The sequence below is a fragment of the Acomys russatus genome, chromosome 13, assembly GCF_903995435.1.
Source record: "Acomys russatus chromosome 13, mAcoRus1.1, whole genome shotgun sequence".
Taxonomy (NCBI): domain Eukaryota; kingdom Metazoa; phylum Chordata; class Mammalia; order Rodentia; family Muridae; genus Acomys; species Acomys russatus.
Genome location: NC_067149.1, coordinates 55,762,023 through 55,788,830, shown reverse-complemented (window position 1 = coordinate 55,788,830; position 26,808 = coordinate 55,762,023). Strand labels below are relative to the sequence as shown.

The 26,808-nt window shown below is 46.0% G+C and overlaps 1 protein-coding gene and 1 non-coding gene across 3 annotated transcripts; both read left to right on the top strand.

Annotated features, from left to right (window-relative positions):
- Positions 1–1,476: 1,476 nt before the first annotated feature.
- Positions 1,477–25,166, top strand: Ybx3 (Y-box binding protein 3). Of its 2 annotated transcripts, XM_051155460.1 has the most exons (10): positions 1,477–1,845; positions 5,135–5,198; positions 6,120–6,153; positions 8,588–8,677; positions 10,071–10,193; positions 13,333–13,539; positions 19,426–19,517; positions 21,451–21,622; positions 22,109–22,207; positions 24,607–25,166. In XM_051155460.1, exons 1-9 carry the CDS (start codon positions 1,608–1,610, stop codon positions 22,172–22,174), a joined length of 1,086 nt encoding a protein of 361 aa, XP_051011417.1. In that variant the 5' UTR covers positions 1,477–1,607; the 3' UTR covers positions 22,175–22,207; positions 24,607–25,166. The 2 variants fall into 2 exon arrangements, with proteins under 2 accessions (XP_051011417.1, XP_051011418.1); XM_051155461.1 differs by lacking the exon at positions 13,333–13,539 and having other exon boundaries at positions 1,481–1,845.
- LOC127197838 (small nucleolar RNA SNORA70) lies at positions 9,137–9,270 on the top strand. The gene has a single exon (XR_007831789.1). It is a non-coding gene; the product is annotated as a small nucleolar RNA SNORA70 (small nucleolar RNA).
- Positions 25,167–26,808: the final 1,642 nt, after the last annotated feature.

Sequence of the window (26,808 nt, the reverse complement as noted above, 5' to 3'; positions counted from 1 at the left end):
CAGAGAGTCCTTGGTACAGATCTAAACCCTTTCTTTGGTCAAGTGTTCTGGTCAACTATCCAGGATCATTCTGTAAAGGATAATATGGGCTCCTCGGCTAGGAGTATTTGTGAATAATCTGCTTCTTGTATTTCTCATCCTAGAGACCAGGAGGACTCATGTTTTCTTTTCCTTAAAAATTGTTTTTTTAAGCTGGGCACTAGAGGTGGGAAGCAGAGGTAGAAGGTTCTCTCAGAGGTTAGGCTAGCCTACAGAGGGCTAACACAAAGACACCCAGGGTTAGCACAAAGAAACTTGGTTTCAAACAATTATTGTTATTATTGTTGTTGTTTTACATTTATGGGCCTGGATGGGGCATACGGTTGCCACGGCACATGTATGGAAATCAGGACAACTTGAGGGAGTTGGTTTTCTCCATCCACCAGCTAGGTCCTGGGACATGAAACTCAGGTGGTCAGGCTTGGAAGCAAGCCTTTACCTGCTGAGCCATCTTGCAGGACCTACTCTCAGTTGCTCAAGCTCTCAACAGTTTAGACCTAATTACAGCCAGTTGGAGCAAAAGTCATGTTGTGGATTTATTCCACTCTTTCAAAGTAGGTTATTAAACATGTATTAACAGCATATTATCGGTTGCTTCTAACTGGTGCAAATCCTGCATTTGCAGTAATTCTGTAAAGTCTAGATTTTATGGGATCTTAAGATTTTACAATAGTGCCTCCCCCCCCCCCCGCCCAACACACACACACACACACACACACACACACACCTTGTTTGTTTGCTTTGTTTTATTTTTGGGAATTGCTCTCGTGTGCACAGGCTCGCGCAGCTGTTTGGAGAGGGCTTCTTGCAGCCCTCAAAACTTCTTTTGCCGGTCATGACCATGCCTAGACCCAGGGTTCTGTGTCTACTTAGGTAAGCACTGGATCTCCTGAGCTACATCTCCAATTCTTTGCTTGTTTCTGTGTTACTACTTAGGAGGAGGGGTAGTAGAGGCACAGTCTCATTAGCCCAGGCTAGGCTCGAATTCACAGAGACATTCCCGCCTCTGGTATTACCAGAACCAGTCAGCCACTGCTCCGGGATTATCTAGCAGCACCTGGAATAGTTTCTGGCGTCTGCTGGGTACGCAAAAGCGAAGGGTTTTTTGAAGGCGGTGGGTGGGTGCTCCACTTCTAGGTCCAAGAAGCAGGCTCAGGTAAAAGACTTTTTGAGAGGGGGTTCGGGGTGGTGGTGACCCGCCTCTGCTTTACCGCAACCCCTACCGGCGCCCGCATCCCCGGACCTACCAGCTCTGGGAGCCCTGTGGCTTTCCGTGGGCGCCTTTAAATGCTAATGAGCAGCCGAGGCAGCTTTCCCCACCCTCTCTTTCCCCGCCCCGCGCCCGCCTGCCCGCCCGCCGCCCGCGAGCACTTGCGCGGGGCCATCTTCGGGGCCGGGAGACCCAGCGAGACCGCGAGCGCGCGCGTCCCCCGCCCTCGAGCCGCCGCCCGCCGCCGCGCCGCGCGATCCGCACCGGCCTCCCCGAGAGCGAGCCGGCCTCCGCGACAGCCACCGCGTTAACCGCCGCCAACCGCCATCGAGGTGCCCGGAGAGAGCGGAGAGGCGGCATGAGCGAGGCGGGCGAGGCCACCACCGGCGGCACCACGCTCCCGCAGGCCGCGGCCGACGCGCCCGCCGCGGCGCCCCCGGACCCCGCGCCCAAGAGCCCGGCGGCCGGCGGCGCGCCCCAGGCCTCGGCGCCCGCCGCGCTGCTCGCGGGGAGCCCCGGCGGAGACGCGGCCCCCGGGCCCGCTCCGGCCTCGTCAGCCCCCACGGGCAGCGAGGACGCGGAGAAGAAAGTTCTCGGTGAGTCCCCGGGTGCAACCCCGGATAGGCGACGGGCGAGGATGGACGTGGATGCGGGGCGGACCGGGACACGTGGGCCAGGACTTGGAGTCTGTGCTGTGGGTCTGGATAGCAGCGGGTTTCCTGGGGAGGGACGCTCCGGGGAGGCACGGGAAGGGTGAGTTGGGAAGACTATTTATTTTTTTAATTTTTTTCCTGGTCTGGGAGGGTCAGGTGTCTGTCCCTGACGCCCTTCCCTCGTGGGCTTGGGACAGCCGCCATGCTCCTGCGGGCCACATGCCGGCACAGGGATGTTGCAACGCCCCGGGAAACTTGGGGCGGGCGCCCTTCTCCACAGATGCAAAGAGCCTTCCAGTGCCCACCAATTGCTGCAAATTTCCCTCTGCCTGCACTGTGGGAACGCACGTGGTGTGGCAGCTGGCGGCGGGAGGGGGGCGGGGGGGAATTGGTCGGAAGTGGAGTAGAACATGTGTCCAAAACATGGTTGGTTACCTTGGGACTTGTAACTGGAAGGAGAACGTGAAGGTGGGGACTGGAGATTTTAGGGCTCAGAAGGTTTGCAACTGTGGCCGATGGTTTTTGTAGCAGATTTCTCTGTCCTCATCTTCCTTAAGGAACGCCCGGTGTGAGGCCTTCCACAGGCTTGCCTAGCAGGTGGGTGGTGGATAAGCTCTCCCGAAGGGTGTGTGTGTGTGCGTGCATGTGGTTCGCTCTCCGAAACAGGAAAGTTAACAGATGGTGTAGGATGCTTCCGAAATGTTCAGTGTTTCTGGGTGGGGCCGGTTGGACTCGCCTGCTCTGCAAGCTTCTTTCTCATTTAGCAAGAAAGCTGAAAGAATAAGTTGAAAGAAATATAACACCATTTGGTGTTTCCTTCCCTGCCCCCCCCCCCAGACAATCCTCCCGTTCTTGTTTTCCCAAGGCTTTAAAAACGCGGTGCCTGCCAAATTAAGCCCTTCTCTGCCGTGACTCCTATCCCTACCCGCACTAAGAAGTTCTTTAAAGGTCTTGTGAGTGTGATGCATTGTGGCACTTTGCACCAGATGTTGCTTGGACCACTTCCACACAAAATGAAAGATAGAGCCCCGTGTTGCTAGCCAAAGCAGGTTCTTAATGATAGCTTACTGAGGGCAGATGGAATCCTACAGGTTTTTACTTGAACCATGTACCTCTGAGATAAGAAAAGTAGATAATATCTTTGGAGATGGGGGGATGCGGAAAAATGAAGGTTAATTTCTGCAGTCTCCAACGGTTAGTTGTGTTTCTGCCAGATAGATGCCCGGTGATGAATCTGATGTCTTCCATCCTGCCACTCAAAAGTCTAGCCTCTCAAAATGAAGGGCAAGCCTTCCCACCTGACATTTCAGCACAGTTTGTCTTTGTCCCATGTGGTCTGCCATCTCCGGTTGCCAGGCAGACACATGGACACCCAGAATGTTCTGGATCCAGTGCTGACTGAAATGGATATCTTTGGATGCTCTCGTTCTGGTTTTTGCAGAGGGGCCTTTACTTTGGTTTATGCCGCGTAGTCCTTGAGGGAAACCAGTTTTCCTGAGTAAAAACAACTGGATAGGTGTACTCTACCAACTCCTTGTGTCCTTGAATATGTTTATCGTATTAAAATTGTGAACAAATTTGTCTGGCTATATGAAGTTGTTGGAAATATTTGTACAAAAAGCACATTTAAACAACTTTAGGAAGAAACGTCTTTAGCATTGAAACCAGACTTGAATCCTTCTTGTCTTTCCCCTTGTGTTGTTACCGTTGCCTTTTCCCCTCCTTTGTGTATTTGTTTTGGTCTTGGGCTTTTATTTCTCAAGGCTGGCTTCATGGAGTAGCAGTAGCCCAGCCTGGCTGGCCTCACGGTGTAGTTAAAGGGGGATTTTTAACTGCTTTTATCCTGCCTCAGCTTCCCAAGGGCTGGGGTCACAGGTGCACAGCAGGGCACTCAGCTTGCTCCATCAGTTTCCTTCAGAACTGCCCTGTGTGTGTCTGCAGGTACACAATTTCTGAAAGAAACAAAGTTCTCATGTGGAATCCTGACACAGAGGCCACATTGTTTATCCGCATCTGGCCTCTTCCCTATGTTGACATTTGAAACATAATTTTTTTTTCTCATTTGCTCCACAGCGCAAATTAGATTGGTTTTATGCTAAAGACTGAATAGCTTTTCAAAGAAAGCTCAGTGGCGCCTGCAAACCTGTCCTTGGGCCACACTCAGAACTGCAGCATCTCCTCACTGAGAGGCAGCTTGGTTCTAGTCTCAGTCCCTCCAGAGCTTTTAGTGTGGCCTTGCCAGGCTTTCTATTTTCACTGAGGCTTGAGGACTATTTTGTGCATTCCCTGGGCTTAGAGCTACCCATTTAGTTTAAGATTAATGTGTATCTACAAAATGTAGATTCTTAATGAATTTGCAAGTCAGGCATTGTAGAGCGCTAATCCCGCACGGCAGAGAGCATAGACGGTATCAGTTGACTCTAGAGTGTCAGGGTCCCCACACTTGGGCCTGCTGTGTCATGTCTCAGTGGTAAGTACAGAACTGGGGTGAGACCGATTCAGTTCTGTTACTGCTCTGGACTTGTGACCAGCCTTCATTTTGCCACCAGACAAGCTTCTTTGTATCTTTGTAGGTTGATTACTAAGAAGGAGCTATGCGTTGCTTATTAAAGTTTGCCAAACAATACTTGTATGAAGATGATGAGATGGGCCAGCTGTCTGTACTTTTTGTGGCTTTTTTTTTTTTGCACATAGGAAATGTCTGGGTGAATAGCTGAAATGTGCTGTATGTTTCTTTTCATCTTTTTTCCTAGTTTTTGGTTTGGTTCTGAGGCTCACACCTGTTGCCCCTTGAATGAATGCTGAATGCTGTACCACTGAGCCAAGTCCCCAGGCCTGGGCTCACGTTGGCTTCATACTCCTGATCTTACTGTTTTCGCCTCCTAGGTTTGAGTGCTCAGTTTATAGCCATACCCAGCTGCCTCTCCCTTGGAACTGAGTCTTTTCCAGCAGTTTTTTTCAACCACCTTCTTCAGTTCTAATTACTACAAGAATTGTTCAGGCTCGTGGCCACCCCTTGGCCCTTGGTAAAAAGTCTGCATGAACGAAAAATTCAGGCTGGAAAAAGCACCTTTATCACAGCTCCCCGTTCTTCCACAACTTTTTGGAATTAAGCCTTTAATGGTTTACTCAAGGGTATTTAGGCTTTGTGTAATGGTATCAGGACTCTAGTGATAGGAGTTTTATCTCTTTGTAGGTCAAGTGCTAACGTATCTGCTTAATCCCGTTTTAGCCACCAAAGTCCTTGGCACTGTCAAATGGTTCAACGTCAGAAATGGATATGGATTTATAAACCGGTATGTGTCTGCTTGTCTTGTACCTACTTTGTAGCAGTGGCAGTTACAAACAAACCCATTGTCCCACTTTGGTAATTGGCTGTATACAGTTTGAGATTTCTAAGCTATTGGCCATGGACACATTTCTAGAACATTCATATACTCTCGTGTTTAGAACAGAGAGATTAAAACTACAATCAGGAATGGGACGAACCTCGTATCGTTCATATCCATAATTTCACAGATAGAGAAAAGAGAGCCTGGTTAAGCAACTTTCCTTAAGGTCACACACACTAGTGAGTAACTGAGCTGGGGCTGTAAGCCCAGCCCTGGTCTGGTCCAAGTCCTGTGAGGAAACCAATGTTTAAACCATGGTGACTTGTGACCACATGGGAATGGAGGTAACCACAGGCTGCTTGGAGATACGGGGATATATTTTACAGAGCGTTGTCAGTTTTCCTTTTTCCTTCCTTTTTAAAACCAATTCCTCCAGTTTCCTTCTTATCTGTCTGGGTGGGGTAAAGTTAGGGTGGGGTGGTGGGAGGGCTGTTTTAAGTTTCAGTGTAAGGAGAGCCCAGTTCACAGCTGTGCCCTGTCCTTTTGACTGTCTTGCTTTTGCTGGGAGGAAAATTTAGAGCTCTGATTACATAGCATGTGATTGAGAAAGACATGAGAGCAAAGGGGTGTTTCTGTGTGTGTGGAATCCAATGCTTGGATCTCTGCATTGCAATGTGGAGCAGTGGAGGGGCATCTGGGAGAGATGAGGGCTATGGGAATTGATTCTAGGCATGTTTTGAAAAGACAAACTATTTAAAAAGGTTGTGTTTTTTAGATCTTGCTCTGCTTATAATACGTTTGTTCTTTGAAGCTTCTCTGAATGTTCAGACCCTTTAATTGGAGGTTTGTCTTTTTTTTTTTTTTTTTTTTCCTGCCTCCCAACAGAAATGACACCAAAGAAGATGTGTTTGTACACCAGGTAAGAGGGAGTCTAGCAGTGCTAGTTAACATTGAATGCCTGTGTCCTGCCAGTGATTGTAGTATCCTGAACTCCTTTGGTGTATTTTGGAATGAGAGCTCAGTTCAGTATTAAGAGTGAGTGGCAGATAAACTTTCCTGTCCCGTCATATAAACTTTTCAAGCATTCAGTTGTATCTTTCAAGTTTGAATGAATTCATATTCAGTTAAACCACTTTCTGGTTTTTACAGCCCGAGAGTCCTTAGCAAAAAAACAAAAACAAAAACTACTTCCATGCCAACTTCTTACTGGCCTGGGGGTGTGGGTCTCCTTGGTGCTTTACAAAAGCCAGCCTGGCTTTTGCCTGGCCTCTTGTTGGGTAAAACTTTGATTTGTGAATAGCACCCAGAAGAGGAGTATTAGATGTGTATCTCAGACATGAGAAATCTTCCCTTCCTTAGACGACAGTCCTCCCATTCACAGAGACATGTCTAGCACGTAAATGCAACCCCTGCCAGCTCCCTTCTGTTTAAAAAAAATAGAGCAAACGGGTGTCGTGGAATTCTCTGTCACATGTCTAAGTCCTCAGATGCTCTTTATTATTACCCTAGCTTGTTTGCTTTATAAAGTAGGTTAAGAGAAGCCACACCCATTTTTGCTGTTCCTTTGCTATATTCAATCTGAAAGAGACATGCCATTTTCAGTGTCTGGATGACAAGAAAGCATGGCAGTGGCACACTGACCTGCACTTGCTATACTTGTTCCCTTGTGTTTGGGTTTCTTTGTGTTGGGCTGGAGGTTGGCAATTGGAGATAGCCACATCTAAAACCCTCTAGCTGTATTTTCCATCCTTGACATGTCTGCCCTGTGGAATACATTTTTGTTGTCCTTTGGAAACTGGAGTAGATTTGTTGAGATACAATGACTTGTAAAGTCCTAGAAGATTGAAAAGGAATCTCATAACATGTGGAAGTTACTGGCCTTTGGGAGAAGCACTCACTGAGCTCAGTAACTGCCGGGAGGGAGAGAGGGGTTTCCCTGCCGCTGGTGGCCAGCCTCCTAGCCTGTGTGTGAGCTCATGACCCGATTCCAGCCCTATGAGTTGTGTGGTGAGTCACTTCAGTGTGTTGAGGCCTGCCCAGTTTAACAGGAAAAAGGGACGGAGCCAGCAGGGAGGGGCTGGTTTTTGTAATGGCTAAGCATTCGTGCTGTGTGCACATACATCCTGCCCTGAGCTGCCGCCTCCTCCTGGAGTGGGTGAGGTCTCTGCCCTATTGGCTCACTTTTTCCCCCTCTTCTCTCCCTCCTACTCAGAGTAGAGGAAGGCTGGATTACACTGTCTAATCGCTTTATAAAATAAGGCTGACCTAGTTCTGTAGACATTCCCAGCCCTTTAACTGTTTAGAGATGCCAGGCAGGGAAGTGGGAAGTTGTATAGGATTCTTCTCCCTGGATTTGAAAGAGAAAGGGCCTTTTCTTAAGCAGATAATGTAGGTACAGATGCCAGATGTCCGAGTGGTGCCTGCCGCCGCAGCTCCCTAAGGATTGCTAGTGTACTGGTGCGCAAGGCGGGGATGCTGTGAACTCATAAATACAGTGTAGGACTAGAAGTCCTCTACCTCCTCCATTTGAGACTCTTAGCTTTGTTACCTCAGGTAAGTCACTACCTCATGTCTCCTCATCCATAAAGTGTGATAGCTGAGGAGATTTGTATGTCATCTTCCCTGAAGTTATCTTGTTTATTATATTATCATAGTATTTTTAGTCATAAACATTTACCTCATTGATACTTTATCCCTTTTTTATTACTCTTACTTGTTCATTTATCTGTGTGAGGCAAGTTTTCACTCTGCCTACACTGGTCTTGACCTTCCTGTTGCCCAGGTTGGTCTCTAGATCCTAATGCCCCTCCTGCCTCATCTTCCCAAGTGTTGGTAATTTCAAGCATGAGGTACCCAGCCCATCTTTCTGTATTTATTTCTGAGAAAGACTCGAGTGCTGACCTTGTGATCCTCCTGCTTCTGCCTCCCAGGCAAGCACCACTATACCCAGGCTCACATACATTTTTTAAAAATTCTTTTTTATTTATGTGGGGGTGGAGGTGGTTGTGTGCACCTGAGTATAGTACCTGTGGACACCAGAATGGGGCATCAGATCCTCTGCAGTTGCAGGCAGTTATCCTCCACATAATGTGGGTGTCGGAGCCCAACTCAAGTCTTTGCAAGAGCAGTGTGTGCTCACAACTGCTGAGCCATCACTTCAGCCTGCCCAGCTCCTTGTAAAACAAGAAAGCTTTTGAGGTCAGAAGTTTCTCTTGCATACAAAACCTCTGTACCCAAACTGCTTGTATGTCTATAAAGTAAAAACATATATAAAATTTGATCTAAGGTGAAATGGATGAACATATTTCAGTATTGGAATACATCTCCAATAGAGTTTTCTGTTTCCTCGACAGACTGCCATCAAGAAGAATAATCCACGCAAGTATCTGCGCAGTGTGGGGGATGGAGAGACTGTAGAGTTTGACGTGGTTGAAGGAGAAAAGGTGAGAAGCTGATTGTCTAAGAGTGTGCCAGCACATAGCTTTCTGTAATATTTAAAATTTTTATGATAGGAAGTGGAAGCAGAAATATTTTTACCGGACGCCATTATAAATATTCAGTATGCTATATATTTTGGTTTCTTGTTTAATGAAGGAAATCTAGAATGAAGGTGAGTTTTTCAAAGTCTAAGAGATATTTTATTTTGGACGCCAATTGTCCTGGCCCAGGCATGGAGCCCAGTTAGTTGAGTGCTTGCTTACTATGTGTGAAACCCATGGTGCGCTTTAATCCCCAGCACCACAGAAACCAGGCATAGCGCACCTGCCTTCTATCCCAGCACTAGGAAGAAGCCTAAGGGAGGAGGAGTATTCCAAGTTTGAGCCCAGCCTAGACTGCATAGTAAAGCTCTGTCTCAAAAGTACATCCCTCCTGTGGCCCTGCTTTAAAAAAAAAAAAAATGACTGCAGCTAATTAAGCCGACCAGGTTCCTCTCTTGGTGGATCCTGGTGTGCAGTGTCTGCAGACAGCAGCTTCCTGGGTAGTGTATGCAGCCTGTTCCTTGTATAGGCTGCTCTAAGGGACCTAGGAGACAGTGCTTTCCAGTAGGTGTTCTGGTCTCTGATCTCACACTGGCCAGGAGTTAGGCTCCAGACAGGTAGTCAGGGTGACTTGGGGACACACGGGGCCTTGATGGCCAGATTCACACTGGCCACATCACGAGTAAGTCTACATCTAGCTGCACAGTAACAAAAAAGTGATTGATGTCCCAGCAGACCAGGCTCGACTTGCCTGGCCCCTAGAATGTCCTGTATCTCAAAGAAGTGGGGCTTTTCCGTCCAGGTTTGTTGCAGGTGAATTTGGTGGTGGCTGGGGATGTAGTCAGAGTTAGAAGGCTTGCTGCCTAGCACACTTGAGGCCTTAGCTTCAGCCCCTAGCACTTAGGGGTAGAAAAAAGAACTCTTAAGATGGTGTCAAAACATAACAGGAAAAAGGATTCTATGGAGACAATTCCTAAGTCTTTTCCTCCCTGTTTGTGCTAAGCTCACTAAGCAGTAACTCAGAGCTGGTCAGAGCAGATGGAGCTGACCAGGGTCAGGATTCCAGTGGTACCTTGGCGTACCACAAGTTTTAGCATGTGCCAAGAGATTTCATAGTATTTTGAACCTCTTCCGTTGAAATGTTTTGTATTCGCTCATTCCTGTTGTTTGGGGTATACACTGCTCCTAAACTTGGCTGGCCAGTTAAGGGGGTGGTGCTTTTCAAGTCAGGTTTGTAGTTCTAGAGGTCAGGCAACCTAATTAGGATGGTGAACACTGTTTTTGAGATCACAGTAACTGACTGTTACTGGAGGAGGATAGTTTCTTTTAAATTTGGAGACTCTGTTTTCTTCCTTAGGGTGCTGAAGCAGCAAATGTGACTGGTCCAGATGGAGTTCCTGTAGAAGGGAGTCGCTATGCTGCTGATCGGCGCCGGTACAGACGCGGCTACTATGGCAGACGCCGTGGACCTCCCCGCAATGTATGTTGTCTCTGTCCCTAACCATTGCCTGCAAATGTTCTCATATTTAAAACAGAATGAATGTAGGAGCAGAGAAATACCATATTTGAAGGTGCCGTGTCTTGGAGATATGTGGCACATATCATTTTTTTGAAGGGGAATTTTTTTATGCCCAGAATTTATTCACTGGTCCCATTGGAAAGTTGCCAGTCAGAAGTTGTATCATTTAGGGTTGAATTGGCAGCAAGTAACAGACATTCGCTGAGCTCATAACCAGGTGACTAAGATGTCAACTTGTCCAAAGGCTTTCTCTTCCTTTGGCCAGATACTCATGGTATTCACCAAGATTGGAGTTCCCATCACAGCTGTGCAGTCTGTTTCTTGTAAGTCTGCAATTGGTAGGCAAGAAAGTGGGGATATCTTTGGAGTCCTGGTCACATGGCCTCAGAAGTGTTGAGAGACTTGCCTTGGCTAAGGGCCTACTTTGCTCTTATTTCAAAGTAAAGAAGTGGTGAGGAGTTACAGATTATTTGCTCTTTGGATAATCTCAGTCCAGGTGAAAGCATTTTCAGGTAAATCTGACTAGACTACTCATAGACTTAGTTTAAAGGAATATTTTCAAGGTAAACATTATGAAGTGAGTTGTGTCATGAGGATCTTGCTAGATTTGAATTAAGAAGGTATGATAATAAAAGAGTCTATATCGTTGATGTTTGTGGAAGTAGAACTTGGTGCCAACATCGCAGACTTAACAGTCAGGGAACCCTGAACACAGTAGGGAAGTTACCTGTGTCATACAAAGAGAAACAAAATATCTTCAGGTTAGCTAGTAATGGTGGCTCATGTCTTTAATCCCAGTACTTGGGAGGCTGAGGAAGACAGATAGATCTCTGAGTTCCAGGCCAGCCAGAGCTACAAAGAAGAAGCAGAAACAAAACAAAGCAAAACAAAAAACCAAAAAAGTATTTTCCTAAGTGTTCCTGCCTTTCAAACTGTCATTTACTTCTGTTCCATGTTGATTTTATTGCATTCCTTACATCTCATCTGTTTATATTTTTCTTATTCATTTAATTACTATATTTGATTTTTTAAAAAATAACTTATGAGGGCTGGGGAAAAGGCTCAGTCAGTCAGTAAAGTGCCTGCCATACAAGCATGAATCTAGCACCCACTGGGTGCTGTGGCAGGAGCCACAGAGACAAGTGGATCGGTGTAGCTCAGCCAGCCAGCCTAGCCGAGTTGATGAGCTCCATGTTCAGTGTGAGACCCTGTTTCAAGAAAATCCAATGGAGAGTGAGTGAGAAAGACACCAAGGTCACCTTCCAGCCTGCACACGCATGCGCACACAAATGGGAACACATACACGAACCACTTCGTCTTCTGAGAGGCAGGACTGAGCAGCTTGCTTCGAGGTGGTTATCTCAAGGTCGTTCATGTCCGAGTAGGTCAGTTCAGAAGTAAAAAGTGGTTGACCTCTTCAGTAGAAAGTTTTCTTGGAGATTTTTTTTCCTCCAAGAGCTGGAAAAGATGCCTAGTTTATCACTGTGGAGGTCTTCCTTCCATTGTCCTGCCATTGTGATTGTTTCATAAAGGTCTTTATGAAAGATTTAGCTGCATGATCTTAAGAGATAATGCCTTCAGAAATTTATGTGGTGAATATTTCCTATGTAAAATATATCTTTACATAACTGTGAATCATTTATTCATACAGGTTTTATAAAGAGTAGAATGAGCCAGGCCTGGTGGCGCAGGCCTGTAATCCCAGCTACTCGGGAGGCTGAGGCAGGAGGATCGCAAGTGCAAGCCCTGTTTGGGCTACAGAGTGAGTTCAAGGCCAGCTTGAGTAACTTAGTGAGACGCAGTCTCAAAATGGAAATTAAAAAAGAGGTCTGGGATAAGGCTCAGTGGCAGAGTGCTTACATATCATGGATGGGGCCCTTGGATTAAGCTTCAGTTCCTCAGAGAACAGTGTGTTGTTGACTTAGGAAGTTAGACAAACCAGCTCTGTGGGGAGCTTAGTTGAGCATGTGGGTTTGGTGTGGAGGCTTTGAAGCTTAAGTAACCCATCCTCTAAGAGAGACTGGTCACTAGCTAATTAATTAGTTTTCAATTCATGTTTTAAAAAATTACAGGTATTTCTTGTAAGACTGGCTTTGTGATTTCATACTCTTTAAAGTGAAATTTGGGTTAATAAATTCTTCGGGGATGTTTGTTGGTTTAAAATAAAAAAGATAGGAAAAACGAGTCAGTAAGAAATCCTCTTTTAAGTTCTATATTTAGAAATTGTTAGTGGGATTTACTGCTATTGAAATATAATTAATATTTCTAGTTGTTAAAAAGGAAGGATGCCATAGCTCTTATCCCTCACATGTTTTGATTTTTGAACTACTTTTAGGCCTAGATGGTGTTAAGGATCTCAGTCACTGATGGTATGATACTGCTGTTATATTAAAAATTAAAATTAATTTAAAATAAGTCATTGCATACTGACTAAATGTTTCAATTAAAAATCTTGTGCAAATTGAGAGGGAAGACTGGCATTGTACTATGCCATTGTATGTCTCTGATGTATAGTTTAATAGAAGATAAGCTGATTCTTCGGTTTGTTTTGTGTTTGGTCCTCTGAGGGCCAGCATGTGGTTGTGTCATAGAAGATCCACCATATGCTGGTGAGAGAGGAGCATCTTAGTGGAATTGTGGGAATGCTTTGCCTTTGTTGCCTCAGGAGAGCCAAGTACTGCCTAGGTCAAATCTACTGATGACATCAGAAAGGTTTTTTTTGTTTGTTTTGTTTCATTTTTCTTTTCTTGACAGTTCTTGACTCCCCCCCCCCGCCCCCCCCCCTGGGTAAATTTGGGAGACACATTGAAAGGAGCCAAACAGTGTAACACTGCTGTTGTAATTCAGCGCTGTTAGAGTTGGTAATAGATTGATTGCTTTTGCTTTTCTGCTGCTCGGAATGATATCTGCATAGATCCATGTAGTTTGTCCCAGGCCATCACTTGACCACCTGGGCTGTGTGCGTTGTATCTGCACAGCAAATGAAGGGCCACTGCTCTGGGAGTTGGGGTGTTTCCTGGTGATAGCCATCCTAAGTGGTATTCTTTGGATCTTGCCTCGCTGTAACTTCTTCTGAAACTCTGTTTCTTTGCTTCGCTAGTACGCTGGGGAGGAGGAGGAGGAAGGGAGCGGCAGCAGTGAAGGATTTGAGCCCCCTGCCACAGATGGGCAGTTCTCTGGGGCCAGGAATCAGCTGCGCCGCCCCCAGTATCGCCCTCCATACCGGCAGCGGCGTTTCCCGCCTTACCACGTGGGACAGACCTTTGACCGTCGCTCACGGGTCTTTCCCCATCCCAACAGAATGCAGGTAAAATGCACCTGAGACTCCTCCTCAGCAGTCCTCACCCTTCATCCTTCTCTGCCTCCTCCTTCTCCTCCTCCTCCTCCAACTCCAGCTACCGGAAGTAACACATTGCTTGCAGCTTCCCATGCTACCAAAGCTGAGGCAAGGCCCACTGGCTATTGAGAGCACTCCTAAACACATTTTTGGGAGTACATCATGAGCTATGTATGCATCATATGGGACAGTGGGTAGGGTGTCTGGTTTGTAGATGTGTAACGCAAAGAAATCAGGCATGGTGATGCGTGCTGAGGCAGGAGGAGTCTGAGTTCAGGGCTAGCCTGAGCTATGTACTGAGACAGAGAAGTGAGAACTTGGACTCTGACCATAAAAAGGCCTAAATTTTCATCCTGCTTCTGCTACTGGTTATTTCACAATTTGAGGAAATCAAGTTTTAGATGAAGTTGTTCATCTGTGAAATGGAGGCATTGAATACAATGTACAGTGGAAAATATAAAATACCAAATTAAATGAGAGTGTTTTTCTTGGAAGCTAACAATAGAGATTGTTGAGTGTTGAAAAATGGATGGAGCTTTGTTGAGTCCATTAATAAGTATTACCCCAGTGTTTTAATTCCTAGGGAGCTTGGGAAGCTGGGATGGGCCCTTATTTATCACTAGCCACAGCTCTTCCCTCCTCGGTGTCCTTGGGCTTCACCAGCCCTCACCCCCCTCCACCCCTGCCCCCCCGCCTCCCGAAATGTTTTGACTGAACATTGTGTTCAGTATCTTTGCTGCCCTCCTCCATTGCCATCATGCATGACTGGTGTTTCTACAAGGCTTCTTGTTTCCCCTTCCAACAGCTGCCCCTGACACATGTGCTAAAAATAACAAGTCGTATCAGATATACGGAGATGCTGGGTACATGAGGCATAGTAAGGCATCTTGGGGGCAACACTGAGGCTTCTAGGAAATGAAAGCAAGAGCAGTCAGCTGGCTTGCGTGGCTTCCTGGGGTCATCCTACATTGGCATATATAAGGCATACTTCTGAAACCATTGTGGGGTTTTTGTTTTGTTTTTGCTTTGTTTGTTTTGTTTTTTTTAGCATGTCTGTAGACGATGTAGTTCACACTAAAGATGGGAGTAAAATGATTCCTTAGTGTCATAGAAAGAATACCACGTGACCTGACACTGACTGGCCAGCAGCTTGCTTACTCTTGGCACCACATAACTGCATGTGGCTGGAATGCACGCTGACATAGCTGTTCCGTCTTAGAAAGAAGCCATGTTAAAGATCCGCGGCCACTCCTGCGTTAGAATCGTTCACGCGTACTGCTGCATAGTGTTGGTGCACAGTGACTAAGTCTCCTCAGCAGCTCAAATAGAATACTTGGTAACATTTTTTACATGTAACTAGGCATCTTCCAGATCATCATTGTAAATTATTTTTAAAAGTGAAGGTCAATCTCTAAGATAGTAAAAAACTATTAAGTTTAGACAGAAAAGCCTTTGGCACCTACTGCAGAGCGAAATCTCCTGGAGCGGGGGGGGGGGGGGGGGGGGGGGGGGGGCAGCGTGGGAATGACACGGAGCACGCAGGCCAGTGGTGTTTGCATGACACTTAAGGGCGTTATCAATAGCCAAAAGGCCTCCGTTTCCAAGTATGGTCATGTGAATTTAAAAGTTAGAGCCCCTGAAGTTTCTTTTTTTTTTTTTTTTTTTTGAGATAGGGTTTCTCTGTGTAACAAAGCCCTGGCTGTCCTGGACTTGCTTTGTTGAGCCTTGAACCCACAGAGATCCGCCTGCCCCTACCTCCCAAGTGCAGGAATTAAAGACGTGTGCCAGCAAGCACACCCAACCCTCTGAAGCTTCTTAAGGGAGTAATTGGTGAGCGGAGGAAGCAGCACTGTGCCACCATACCAGGTGGCAAATGTTTGAAATCAGTCCTAATGTTGTCTTGTCTTTGGACTCTGAAAAATTAGCAGTGTGGCTTTCGTAGTTTTGTTGGTTTTCTTATAGATAAAGAGATTTGGTTGTTTTAAAAATGAGTAACTTGGGTGGCTGGGGCAATGGTTCTCAAAGCACTCGCCTTGCAAGCCGGAGGACCTGAGCTCAGATCCCCAGGAAGTGTGTAAAGCTGTGCAGAGCGCTGTGCATTCGCAGTTCCAGCTCCTACAGCTAGGTTGGAGACAGACACAGGAGAATCTCCAAGAGCTTAGGGGCCAGCTAGCCCGACCACCATAGTAGCCAGCAACAAAAGCCCCTGGTTCAAACTTGATGGAATGCAAGGACCCATGCCCCCGACCGTCCTCTATCCTTCATAGGGCTGCTGTTGTATTTATATGCCCAGACTACCACACCGACACATACAAGCCAGGCTCGGTGTTCCACACCTTTAATCCCAGCTTCTGAATTTGAGGCCAGCCTGGTTTTCAGAGTGAGTTCCAAGACAGCCAAGGTTACACAAATAATCTTGTGGTATAAAAAATAAAGAGGAAAGAAGGAAACCAAACACAAAGATAACGAATCAGTGACTTTTCTGCCTGTCTTATTTGGTGGTGGTGTGCTCAGGGCAGTAAACACAGGTTCATATAGTTGGCATGGAGAGTGCAGGGGAGGGAGGGATGGAGTGAGAGCTTGGAGAAACAGGGCACTGCTGCTGAAGTGCAGTGAGGACCTTTGTCTTGCTGTAAATGCCATGTAGTTAGGAAGCATTATGAAGTTACCTACGTTGGATGAGCAGACTGTAGGGCACAATCGACGAGGACAGTGACGGTGAAGAGATGTTTAAATGTGGTAGCAGGGGGAAGAGACTGTCTCTTAGTTGATGGTCCTGGTGGTTGATCGTGAGTGGGTTAGATTTTCTGAGGCCAGTGCATCTATAAAGGAGTTCAAAGAAATGTGAGATCATAGCAGGGTATTTATTTGACTCAGTTTTTACGATGCTGAGCTGCTCCTGGCTTTCCCTGCCTCATATTTAACCTATGAACAGGGCTGGAGAGATGGCTCGGAGGTTAAGAGCACTGTCTGCTCTTCCAAAGGTCGTGAATTCAATTCCCAGCAACCACATGGTGGCTCCCAACCGTCTATAATGTGATCCAGTGCTCTCTTCTGGCATGCAGGTGTACATGCAGGCAGAATATTGTATATGTAATAAAGAAATCTTTAAAAAAAAATGTGAAGAACTTACTACTGAGCTGTGTGGTGAGGCACATCAAGATAGGCAGGCACCTGGAACGTGCCTGTCTGCTTGTTTGTGTTCTGTGCGTGTGCCACTTAAAGGCCCCAGCAGTGCTGCACACTAGTCCCTAGTTGTTGGCTTCTGAGTGCAGTTCTTTGACAGAAGCCCTTTTCTAGAAACGTGCTTTCGGAGCCGAGTCAGAGAAAATACTGGTACAAGCTTTCAACATCTTGTGCCAAAAAGGCAGGAAGTACTCTAAAGAGTGTTGGAGACTTGTCAAGAAGCTGTGAGCCAGCATGCAGACTTCCTACTGGCCAAAGATGAATGGAATAGATGAGTAAAATCAAAACCTGTGAGTTATAGGGTTGTAAGTAAATACATTAACATAGGAAACATTTGAGGAATAGGACATTTATAGGACTTCCTTGCAGAGCAGTAACTGGAGACCTCAAAGGTGCAAGTCCTAGTGTTACCACCTAAGAGGGTGAGAAAATTAGACTATTCTGCTGCTTTGTGGCTTTCCTAACAGAGGTGCATGAATTAAATGTAATGAAACCCAAATTTAGGTCTCCAGAGCCAGGAATGATGGAACATCTTAGTCTAACAGAAATAGAAATAAACTTGATTTCTACGTAGATCTTGATGTAAGGGACAGTGACGTGTGGTGAACCTGTGACGCCATCTGAGGTGCACTCGGTCCATTTGTCATTGTTTTAGAAGGAGAGATGTAGCTGTGGTTTCAGGAGGCTTACATGCCTTAGTCATTGATAGAGTGGCAGTGAATAGGGTTGGTTGAGAACAGGCACGTGCTCAGGTGTGAACATGAAGCCCTCCCTCATGCAAGGTGAAATAGAGGTGACTTATAAGGCGGCAGCTGGTGGGCACACTGGCGAGTGATGGAAATGCTCATGTTCCTGTCTTCCTAAGGAAGTGAGAGGCAGTACGTGGCGCTGAGGAGAAGCGAGGAGAAGCAGGGTCTCATTATGTAGCCTAGATTGAGCTTGGACTCATGGTGATCCTCCTGCTTCAGTCCTGTCTGTGCTGAGGTTCAGGCTTGCACCACCATGCCAGGCTGGGGTGGGTTGTTGTTTGTGAATGTGAGTGTGAATATATGTGTGTGGGTGTAGAGATCAAGGACATGCGTCTTCCTCTATCTATACACCATTGTCGTCGTCGTCGTCACCATCATCATTTCTACTGATATTATAGCGGGGAATGTGCTTTTGCCTGAGTGTATGGTCTATATTATTATTGTCATATTAATTATTGTATTACTATTACTGTTAGCATCATTCCTACTGCTGTTGTTGGTGTGGGGCAGTGGGAGGGTCTGTTGCCTGAGTGTATGTCTGTTCTCTCTTATCATCATCATCATTATTTCTACTGCTGTTGTCGGGGGCGGGGATGTTCTTTTGCCTGAATGTATGACTGTTCTATATTATTATTACTATTATCCTCATCATTATTTCTACGGCTATTGTGTGTGAGGGGGTCTTTCACTTGAGTGTATGACTGTCTTATATGCATGTCTGGTGCCCTTGGAAGCCAGAACAGGACATTAACTTCCTCTAGAACTACAGTTAGAAATGGTTGTGGTCTACAGATTTGAACCCAGGTACTCTGGAGGAGTAGCCAGTGCTCTTAACCTCTAAGCCATCTCTCTGGCCCTCTCTACCTTATTTTTGAGATAGGATCTCTCCCTGAAACTGGTTAACCAGTGAGATCTAGGGATCTGCCTGTCTCTGCTTCCCAATTATGGGATTGCAGGTACATACCTGGCTTTTTACTTTAGTACTAGAGATCCAGATTCAAGGCAAGCACTTTGCTGACTGAGTGGTCTCTTTGTCATGTGGCCCTGGGTGCAAACCCAGGTCAGCATCTTAGAGGCAGGTAGGTAGGAACCTTTATCTACTCAGCTCTGTGTCCAGCCTAGGAAGTTTTAAACTGAGGGTGGCAGCTACATGTCTGTAATTCTCGCACTTGGTAAACTGAGGCAGCAGGCGCATGCATTTAAGGCTAGCCAGGGCTGCATGCATACCTTGTGTTAACCTCCCCCGAGCCCCCCCAAAAATCCAACCCATATTATACTTTAAAATTTTATACTTGACAGAGCAGATGAAAAAAGCTACAAGGAAGAGCTATAGGTAAAAGTATGCTTACGATTTGTCAGTACTGTGAACCCAGTCCTTAACTCCTCCCAGGCAAGCAATGCTCCCAGTTACCTCTGGCTATGTACCCACGGACATAACCTTGTGACAACAATGGTATGGATGAGAAATAACTGTATGTTAATTAGTTAGTATACCTGAGTTGAATTCAGCAGTTGAATATGGCCCATTGCTCAGAAATACAATGTTTCCTTTTCGTATAAATAAGTTGTTTGTTTTAGGTGCTGGGAACCATTTCTTTGCACATACATAAGTGAACTGTACTGAGCTCCTAAAATATTCTCTTTTCAGTACTGAAAGAGTCAGATTTTGTTGTGGGGAAAGCTACATGTTCTATGCTAAGGAAAGAGAAAGGCTATTACAGTAAGAATGTTTTCCTTCCTTTTTCTGTCATTCATAAAAATAACCGGTGAGTAACAGGCTGCTGTTACTGGAGCCTCAGGCTGGGTAACAAAGCCCTTGACTCAGATTTGGTTTTTAAAGCTAGTTTTCTGCACAGGTCTGTGTGCTTTGACCCTCCTTGCCTGTGCCCTGGCTCATTTCCAGCTGTTGTTGCCTTTCTAGGCTGGTGAGATTGGAGAGATGAAGGATGGCGTCCCCGAGGGAGCACAGCTCCAGGTTCATCGGAATCCGACTTACCGCCCGAGGTTCCGCAGGTAGGGCTGCTTGCCACTGATTTCTGTGAGGGACGGTGGAGTGGGTAAGGGCACTGTGGGTCTGCTTCATGCTCGTGTTATTGTTGGAAGATATGGTAGCATTGACGAGGAGCCTGAAAGTTAGTTTGTTTGTGGTGGGGATGGAGCCCAGGGCTTCACACGTGTTAAGATACTCTTTCTTGCCGGGCGTGGTGGCGCACGCCTTTAATCCCAGCACTCGGGAGGCAGAGGCAGGTGGATCGCTGTGAGTTCGAGGCCAGCCCTGGTCTGCAAAGTGAGTCCAGGATGGCCAAGGCTACACAGAGAGACCCTGTCTCGAAACCCCCCCCCCCCCCCAAAAAAAAAAAAAAAGATACTCTTTCTCCCTCTAACTGGGGCGGCTGCTCACGGCCTGCAACTTGAAGTCACATAAATTACATTGTACTTCTTTTGTTTTGACACCAGGTCTTATTGTAAAGCCAAGTCTTGCTTCATATTTATTATGTCTCTAATTTGACCTCCTCATTGCCTCACCTCTTGGCCTCCCAAGTCTGGAATTAAGGGTATTTCACACTATGTCTAGCTTAAGCCTAATTTTCAATAAAATAAACAAAATAAGCATTAACTGATGGGCAGCCTAATGTGCCAGAAATGGAGGGAAATTGAGATATTAAACATTGTAGTTACTGAGGTAGTCTACTAGGGCTGTTGAAATCTGGCTGTGGGGCATACAGCCCATGAGGAATTGAAGACTTAATAGCTCTATGTCCTTTGACGTGTTTCTAGACTCTGTTATGGTAACCAGATCTGTACATTAGACATTGTTAAAGGTTATTCAAAGCTGAATGCAGGGGCAGGTGGGTCTCTGAGTTCCAGGCTAGCCAGGGCCAAACAGGAAGACTTGTCTCAAAAAACAAAAATAGGTGGATTGTTTGAGTGGTAAGAGTTTAAATGAACAGATAACCCTTGATGGTTACCATGATGCCCTCGGTACATCCTGGCTGTCAGAATCACTGGCATTCTTGTCAGGGAAGGGTGGGCCATTTTAATGTGCTATGCCTCATTTCGATTAGACTCTCTGAACCTTAGGTCCTTTGGGTGGGGGTTGGTTTAGTTTCGTCCTTAAGCATTACTTGTGTGTGTGCCTCAGCATGTATGGGGTGGTCAGAGGATGCGTCTCTCCACGGGTTCCAGCGATGGAAACTATGCCTCTGGTAATGCATTCGGAGCACAGGTGCTCTTAGCCACAGAGCCATCTCTCTGTGGAAGCTTCATAAGAGAGGCTTGTCTCAGTTCCCTCTCACCCTTGAAGTGAAGGGAACAAATGGGACCTCCTAGTCATATGTGTTGCCCCTCCCTCATCTAAAAATGTTGGTACCAGAGAACTGGTCCCACTCAGACTTTGGAACATTTGAATGTGTTTTACTGGTTGACTATGTTAGCCAATTTAGCAATAAGAATTTATTAAAACAGAAATAAAATATATTGGGAAGGGATTTGTACCACGACCTCTATGTAGTTGGTTCCAGTTTTGGCGGTAATTGTTAAAAGACTTCTTGCTAAGCAGTTTCACAGTGTTGGTCTCTTCTGGGTCATCTTTTGTGGAGGTTACGTCCTGGGCTATGCTTATTTCTCCATTTTCCTTGGGGCCTGTCAAAGTGCCTGGTAGGACCCTATGAATTTACCCTGTTGACTACAACTACATAAACAAGTGAAGGAGGAAAATAATGGAGAAATAAGGTTTTTCACCAAAGCTTCAGCTCATCTGCATCTCCTGGTCCGTGGGTGATTCGACAAGATCTCCATCACTTGACTCAACAGGAAGCCAACCCTGTGCCCCCCAATCCAGCCCACTCCATCCCACCTCCCTGCACCTCCCACCCCCCACCCACCCGCTGGCACATTGCCTTCTGCCACACTGTGTGTTCTCACGGACCTTCTGTTCCCTCTGTAGGGGACCTGCCCGCCCACGTCCTGCCCCTGCTATTGGAGAGGCTGAAGATAAAGAGAACCAGCAAGCGGCCAATGGTCCAAACCAGCCGACTGCCCGCCGTGGATTCCGACGCCCCTACAACTATAGGCGCCGTCCCCGTCCCCTGAATGCTGTTTCACAAGATGGCAAAGAGGTAAAACCTGGGATACGGCCAAATCATCCTTAGCTGTGCCACTCTTCCTGATAGCCCTAAGGATGGTCGCGCTGGGTGTGAAGCCGGACACACTCACCAAGCACAGCATTTTGCTTAGGATCCACCTGCAGAGAGTACTCTCTGCCTGTAACATGAGCTGGGCGTGTGACTTGGGCTTGTTAAACATTCTCTGGAGGAATTCCAAGAGCAGGGGTTGGGAGCTCAGGGTGAAGGACAACAGTTAATAGAGGATCCCTGGTGAGTGAGCATAGCTTGACAGCAGTTATGTGCTGTGAACTCCAGGGGAAAAGGTATTTATTGGCCAACTAGAAGCCACTTAGTTTCTGACTTAGGCATAAAAAAAAAAATGAAAAGCTGCATTGTCATTTTTCTTTCTAGGTGAGGAAATTCACTTTTGAGACATTTTACCATTAAATGCTGCTCATTCTTCTGAAGGAGTTTACTTGTGGTTTTGCTTTGTTTCAGACCAAGGCAGGTGAAGCACCAGCTGAGAACCCCACTCCAGCCACCGAGCAGAGCAGTGCCGAGTGACCCTGGCTCCCAGGCACCTTCACCACCAGCAGGGTGAGGCTCGTCTCCTCAGTAGCACACTGTGATTCCACTGTGCCCACTCCTGGTCTCCATTACACTGGGGTGGTTATAGGGTGGGATGGAGGGCTGCTCAGCACATAGTACTCTCTAGTTGAGTGAGTTGAGGTAATACGGAGGCAGGTTAAATGGTTGCCACTATTGGTAAGATACCCTTTATTCTGATTCTTATTTGTGTGGTTGTGGGTGCGTGTACCACGTGTGGGGGTCAGAGCACAACTTTGAGAACATGCTTCTTTGGGCCATAGAATCTGGGGGTGTAACTCAGAAGGTTTGCGCAGCAAGCACACTTATCTACTGAGCCAGCTCGCCTGCGCAGTTTTTGTTTTGTTTATTTTGGCAATGCTTTTATTTTTTAAGTTAGCGTATATGTGTTTTGTCAGTATGGGGATACGTGCATGGGAGTGCCAGTGCCCACTGAGTCAGAAGAGGTTATCAGACCCTCTGGAGCTGGAATAGGCACTTAGGAACCACCCAGTGTTGGTAATGGAAACTAAAGTCCTCTGGGCGAACAGCAAACACTCTTAACCACTGAGCCTTCTCTCCCACCCTACAACCTGGTTTTTATGCATGTGTTTGCTAGTGGTGGTTTGTGGCATCGGCTTGCTTTGTAAACATGGCTAGCCTGGCTGATACTTGCCCCCTTTGAACCTGAGGCTGTCCTGTTCGGTTGCAGACAGCTTTTGTGTGTTTGTGTGGTGAGCAGAGCTTGCTTTCCATGTTATTGTGGAGACAGGGTCTCACTGAGCCCATTGGCTAGACTGGCTAGCCAGCAAGCTCCAGAGAGCCTCACTATCTCCCATGGGGCACTGCGGTTGCAAACAGGCCACTGCTACTCACTTCCTGTGAGTGCTGAGCATCTCACTTGTCCTCATCCTTGTGTGGCAGGCACTTTAACAAGCCATTTCCCTAGCAAGGACATCTGGGGAATACTAAGGCTGTTCTGGCACCTACTAGCCAATGTCAATTGTAGTTTGTTTGTTTGTTTGTTTGTTAGTTAGTTAGTAGCCAGGTGTGATGGCGTGTACTTTTATTCCCAGGAATTGGAGGACAGAGGCAGATGGATGTCTGTGAGCTCAAGACCAGCCAGGTTTAACTAGCAAGTTTCAAGAGCTATGACATAGAGAGGCCCTGTCAAGAAGAACAAAGAGACAGTCTTACTTAATGTAGCCTATGCTCTCTGAACTCAATGATCTTTTTAAGTGCTAGGATTGCAATCATGCACCACCATGCTGGGCTCAATTTGACAATTTAAAAGTTTCTGACCAGGGCGTGGTTCTAAATTTTAGGAAAGTGTTATTTGCATCATAAACTTGAGTATGTTTTGTTGTTGTTGTTGTGTTTTGTTATTTGCCTTTCTTTCAATCCAATTAGCATTACTTGCTTTGTGGGCATGCAGAGTGTGGAGTGATTAGTGAGGCCTCTGCGGCTCTGGCCTGCGTGGGGATTAGGGACTGAGCAGTTTACCTGCTGCATTGACACCCACTGCTGTTCCAGAGAGCAAACTGCTGACGGAGGATGTCATAGAGGTATTCGAAATAACAGTGAGGTATTCAAATGGGGAAGGGAGAAGAACAGCCTTTCTCTCTGTCTTACTAGATTGAGGTATAGTCAGGGAGGTGCAGCTGTCAGAGGGTCTGGCTCAGAGTTTATTCCATACATGATTTTGGTTCTGGGTTTTCTTTGGGGCAGGGCCAGGCAGACAGACCAGGACTCATTCTGTAGCTCCAGGTAGCCTACAACTCAGTGTGCAGTCTTGAACTTTGGCCTGAGTATTCAAATAGCAGGCATGTGGCACCACACCTGGCTGATTCCCACCCAGGGTTTTACCTGCCGCCCTTCTAACTGGTTCTTATGTATTTCTTGCTGCCCTTGGGCATTGTGAAACCTACTCTGCTGGTACCATTTTTGAGAGTACAGTTTAGGGTTTGTGATGAACTTTCCTATGCAGTACTGTGGGGTTGGAGGTGCTGCTCTGTAGCGCACACTGCTGGGCTGGCTGGCACACTCACTGTTCCTTGTTTCTGTAGGCAGAATGGACACAGTCCTCATTGAGAGCCTACACTAACCCCTCCGCTGTGTAGAGTTAGGCTAATAGCCAGCAAGCCCGACAGGCCCCCTGGTTCTACCTTTCACAATGCTTGGTTACAGTGGTTGTCATCATGCAAGGTTTTTTATGTGCATAATTACTAATTTTTTTCTTCCTTATGCATGTATTTTATTAAAAAGTTAGAATATTCTTCTCATAATACCTTTGTGAGATATATACTTGGTTTACAGCCTTGTAAACAATTTTGAATTGTATAAAAATAATTTTTGCCTGTTGTCCTAACTTTTAATTATTGTATACTAAATTTGATTTTAATTTCTTCCAGGTGACCTTAAGAATTAATGACCATTCAAAAACAAGGCAAAAAGCACACCCACGACCTTACCAACACCAAAGAAACATCTAAGCAATAAAACGGAAGACTAACCAAGATTTGGACATTCGAATGTTTACTGCTATTCTCTACGAAACTAACAGCTACAAAGGGAATGAGCCAGCCAGTGTCCACCAAGCTGCATCCCAGGAACCTGCACAGGCGCAGGAGAGCGGCCTCCCCAGTTTCAGCAACCACTAGCTTTATATTTTTTTCCTGGTTTTTACTGTTTTGGTAATATGAATTAAAAGAAGAAATACTAATACCACATGGGGATTGCCCCAACCAAAGAAATCTGAAATATATAGTAAATGCTCTTTTTCTTTTGTTGTTCATTTTGGATGCTGGTGCTAAACTTCCAAGTGTCATGATTTAAGAAGAAATTTTATGCCCTTATTTATTCCTAGGATGAGGGGAGAACATTTTTGCTTTCTTACCTAGCTCTCTCTGAAATGTGCAGTAACAAGTTCCTCAAAAATAAAATTTTTACCTTCAAAGGAAAAGCTATGTAACTGGTGTATGTATTTCCCTCTTTTTTCTTTTCTTCTTTTTTTATAGTGTGTATGGGTGGTTTTGCCTGTATGTATGCTGGTGTGCCACATGAAGGCCTGGTGCCTTTCGAGGCCTGAAGAAGGTGTTAAATCTTCTAGAAGTAAAGGAGTTACAGATGGCTGTGAGCTGCTATGTGAGTGCTGGGAATCACACTGACCCCTGGAAGAAAGGTCTGTGCTGCTGCTGTGTGTGTGTGTGTGTGTGTGTGTGTGTGTGTGTCTCAGTGTCTCAGATTCCTTGGAACTGGAATCGAAACAGTTGTGGGCTCTCCTGTGGGTCCTGGGAATTGAACAGCTGAGCTATCTGTTTAGCCTCTCAGCCTGTACTCTTACCACCATCTCCTGAGCCTCATATTTTCCTGTCTGCTGTGTATTTTTCCTACATCTTTCAGGTCAATGGTTAATGTTAAGTGTTGAGCCAAACACATATGAGTTAGTGTTTTGTATGTTTTTTCATGAGTTTGAGATCATAGGCATTGGGTGGGTATCTTTGAAATGTGCACTTCAGAGATAAGTTCATTTCTGGTAGGGAGTGGGTAGGCATGAGGTGGTGTGAGCTGAATTTCAGGCCAGCAGCTAGATGGCCTTAAGGTAAACAGTTCTATATCCACTGGTAGTTTGCTATAGACTTAATGACATACTCTTTATGCCTGAGGCTTTTGACACCAAACTGCTATGTCCTATGTGTGTGCACCTGTCTCTGGCTGTTGACTCAGCCCCTGAATGCCTATAGCCTTCAACTAAAGCAGAATAGTGCCTCGCCTGCTGTCTTGTCATATACACCTAGGTTGCCCTCAGACAAGGTAAATGCCCTGTAAATACTTCTCTGGCTGCATTTACATTGTTTGAGTGATAGTGACAAGAAGAGGTCCCCTCTGAATATTTTTCTTTTGGGGTGGGGCCTGTATCTGATTTTCATACAGAAAGTTTTCTTTTTACATGGACTCTTAAATCTTAAAGATCATTACTATGCCCAGTGCATAAGTAGGGTGAGTAATGGGATTAAGAGGCAGTAAAGTGGACCAAAGTGCCCGTAAGAGATGGGAGGTAGACACAACAACACAACAGATGCCAGCAAGGGGAAAAACAATTTGCATGTTTTAGGAGAACAAACATGCATATAAAAATACACATATATAACACTGTCCAAAGAGTTACCAGTTTTGGTGGGTAGAGAAATAAAAAGAAGCTGTCTCAGATGGATGTTTTCCATGGGTTGAGTGACATAGATAGCCCATTCTGGTTAATTATGCTATCCACAGCACTCTGTAGGACAGTGTCAGCCAGACAAGGAGACACTGCAGCCCTTTGCTTTTCTCACATCCCTAGAGTACTTCAAGATTAGGAGATGGTGGTCGTGATGGATCAAAAGACAGCAGGGTCTCTACACAGTGCTTTACACTGAGCTCCACTGTTCGACTCCCCTACTTGCCAGCGGAGAAGTATCTGCTTTCTGTGTGCCACCTCAGCAACTTTTCCACACATCCAAGTAGATAGTTTGGTCAATAACGTGGTGTGGACAAAGATAGCATGGCCCCGCTGGCTTAGACAGGGCTAGCTGCTGACTAGGATTGATGAGCTGTTCCTGAAACAATTGCTTCTC

Coding starts and splice junctions, on each gene's coding strand:
- Ybx3 (XM_051155460.1), top strand. CDS start 1,608: ATGAGCGAGGCGGGCGAGGCCACCACCGGCGGCACCACGCTCCCGCAG. Junction 6,154..8,587: donor AAGATGTGTTTGTACACCAG/GTAAGAGGGAGT, acceptor TTTCCTCGACAG/ACTGCCATCAAGAAGAATAA. Junction 13,540..19,425: donor CCCATCCCAACAGAATGCAG/GTAAAATGCACC, acceptor TTGCCTTTCTAG/GCTGGTGAGATTGGAGAGAT.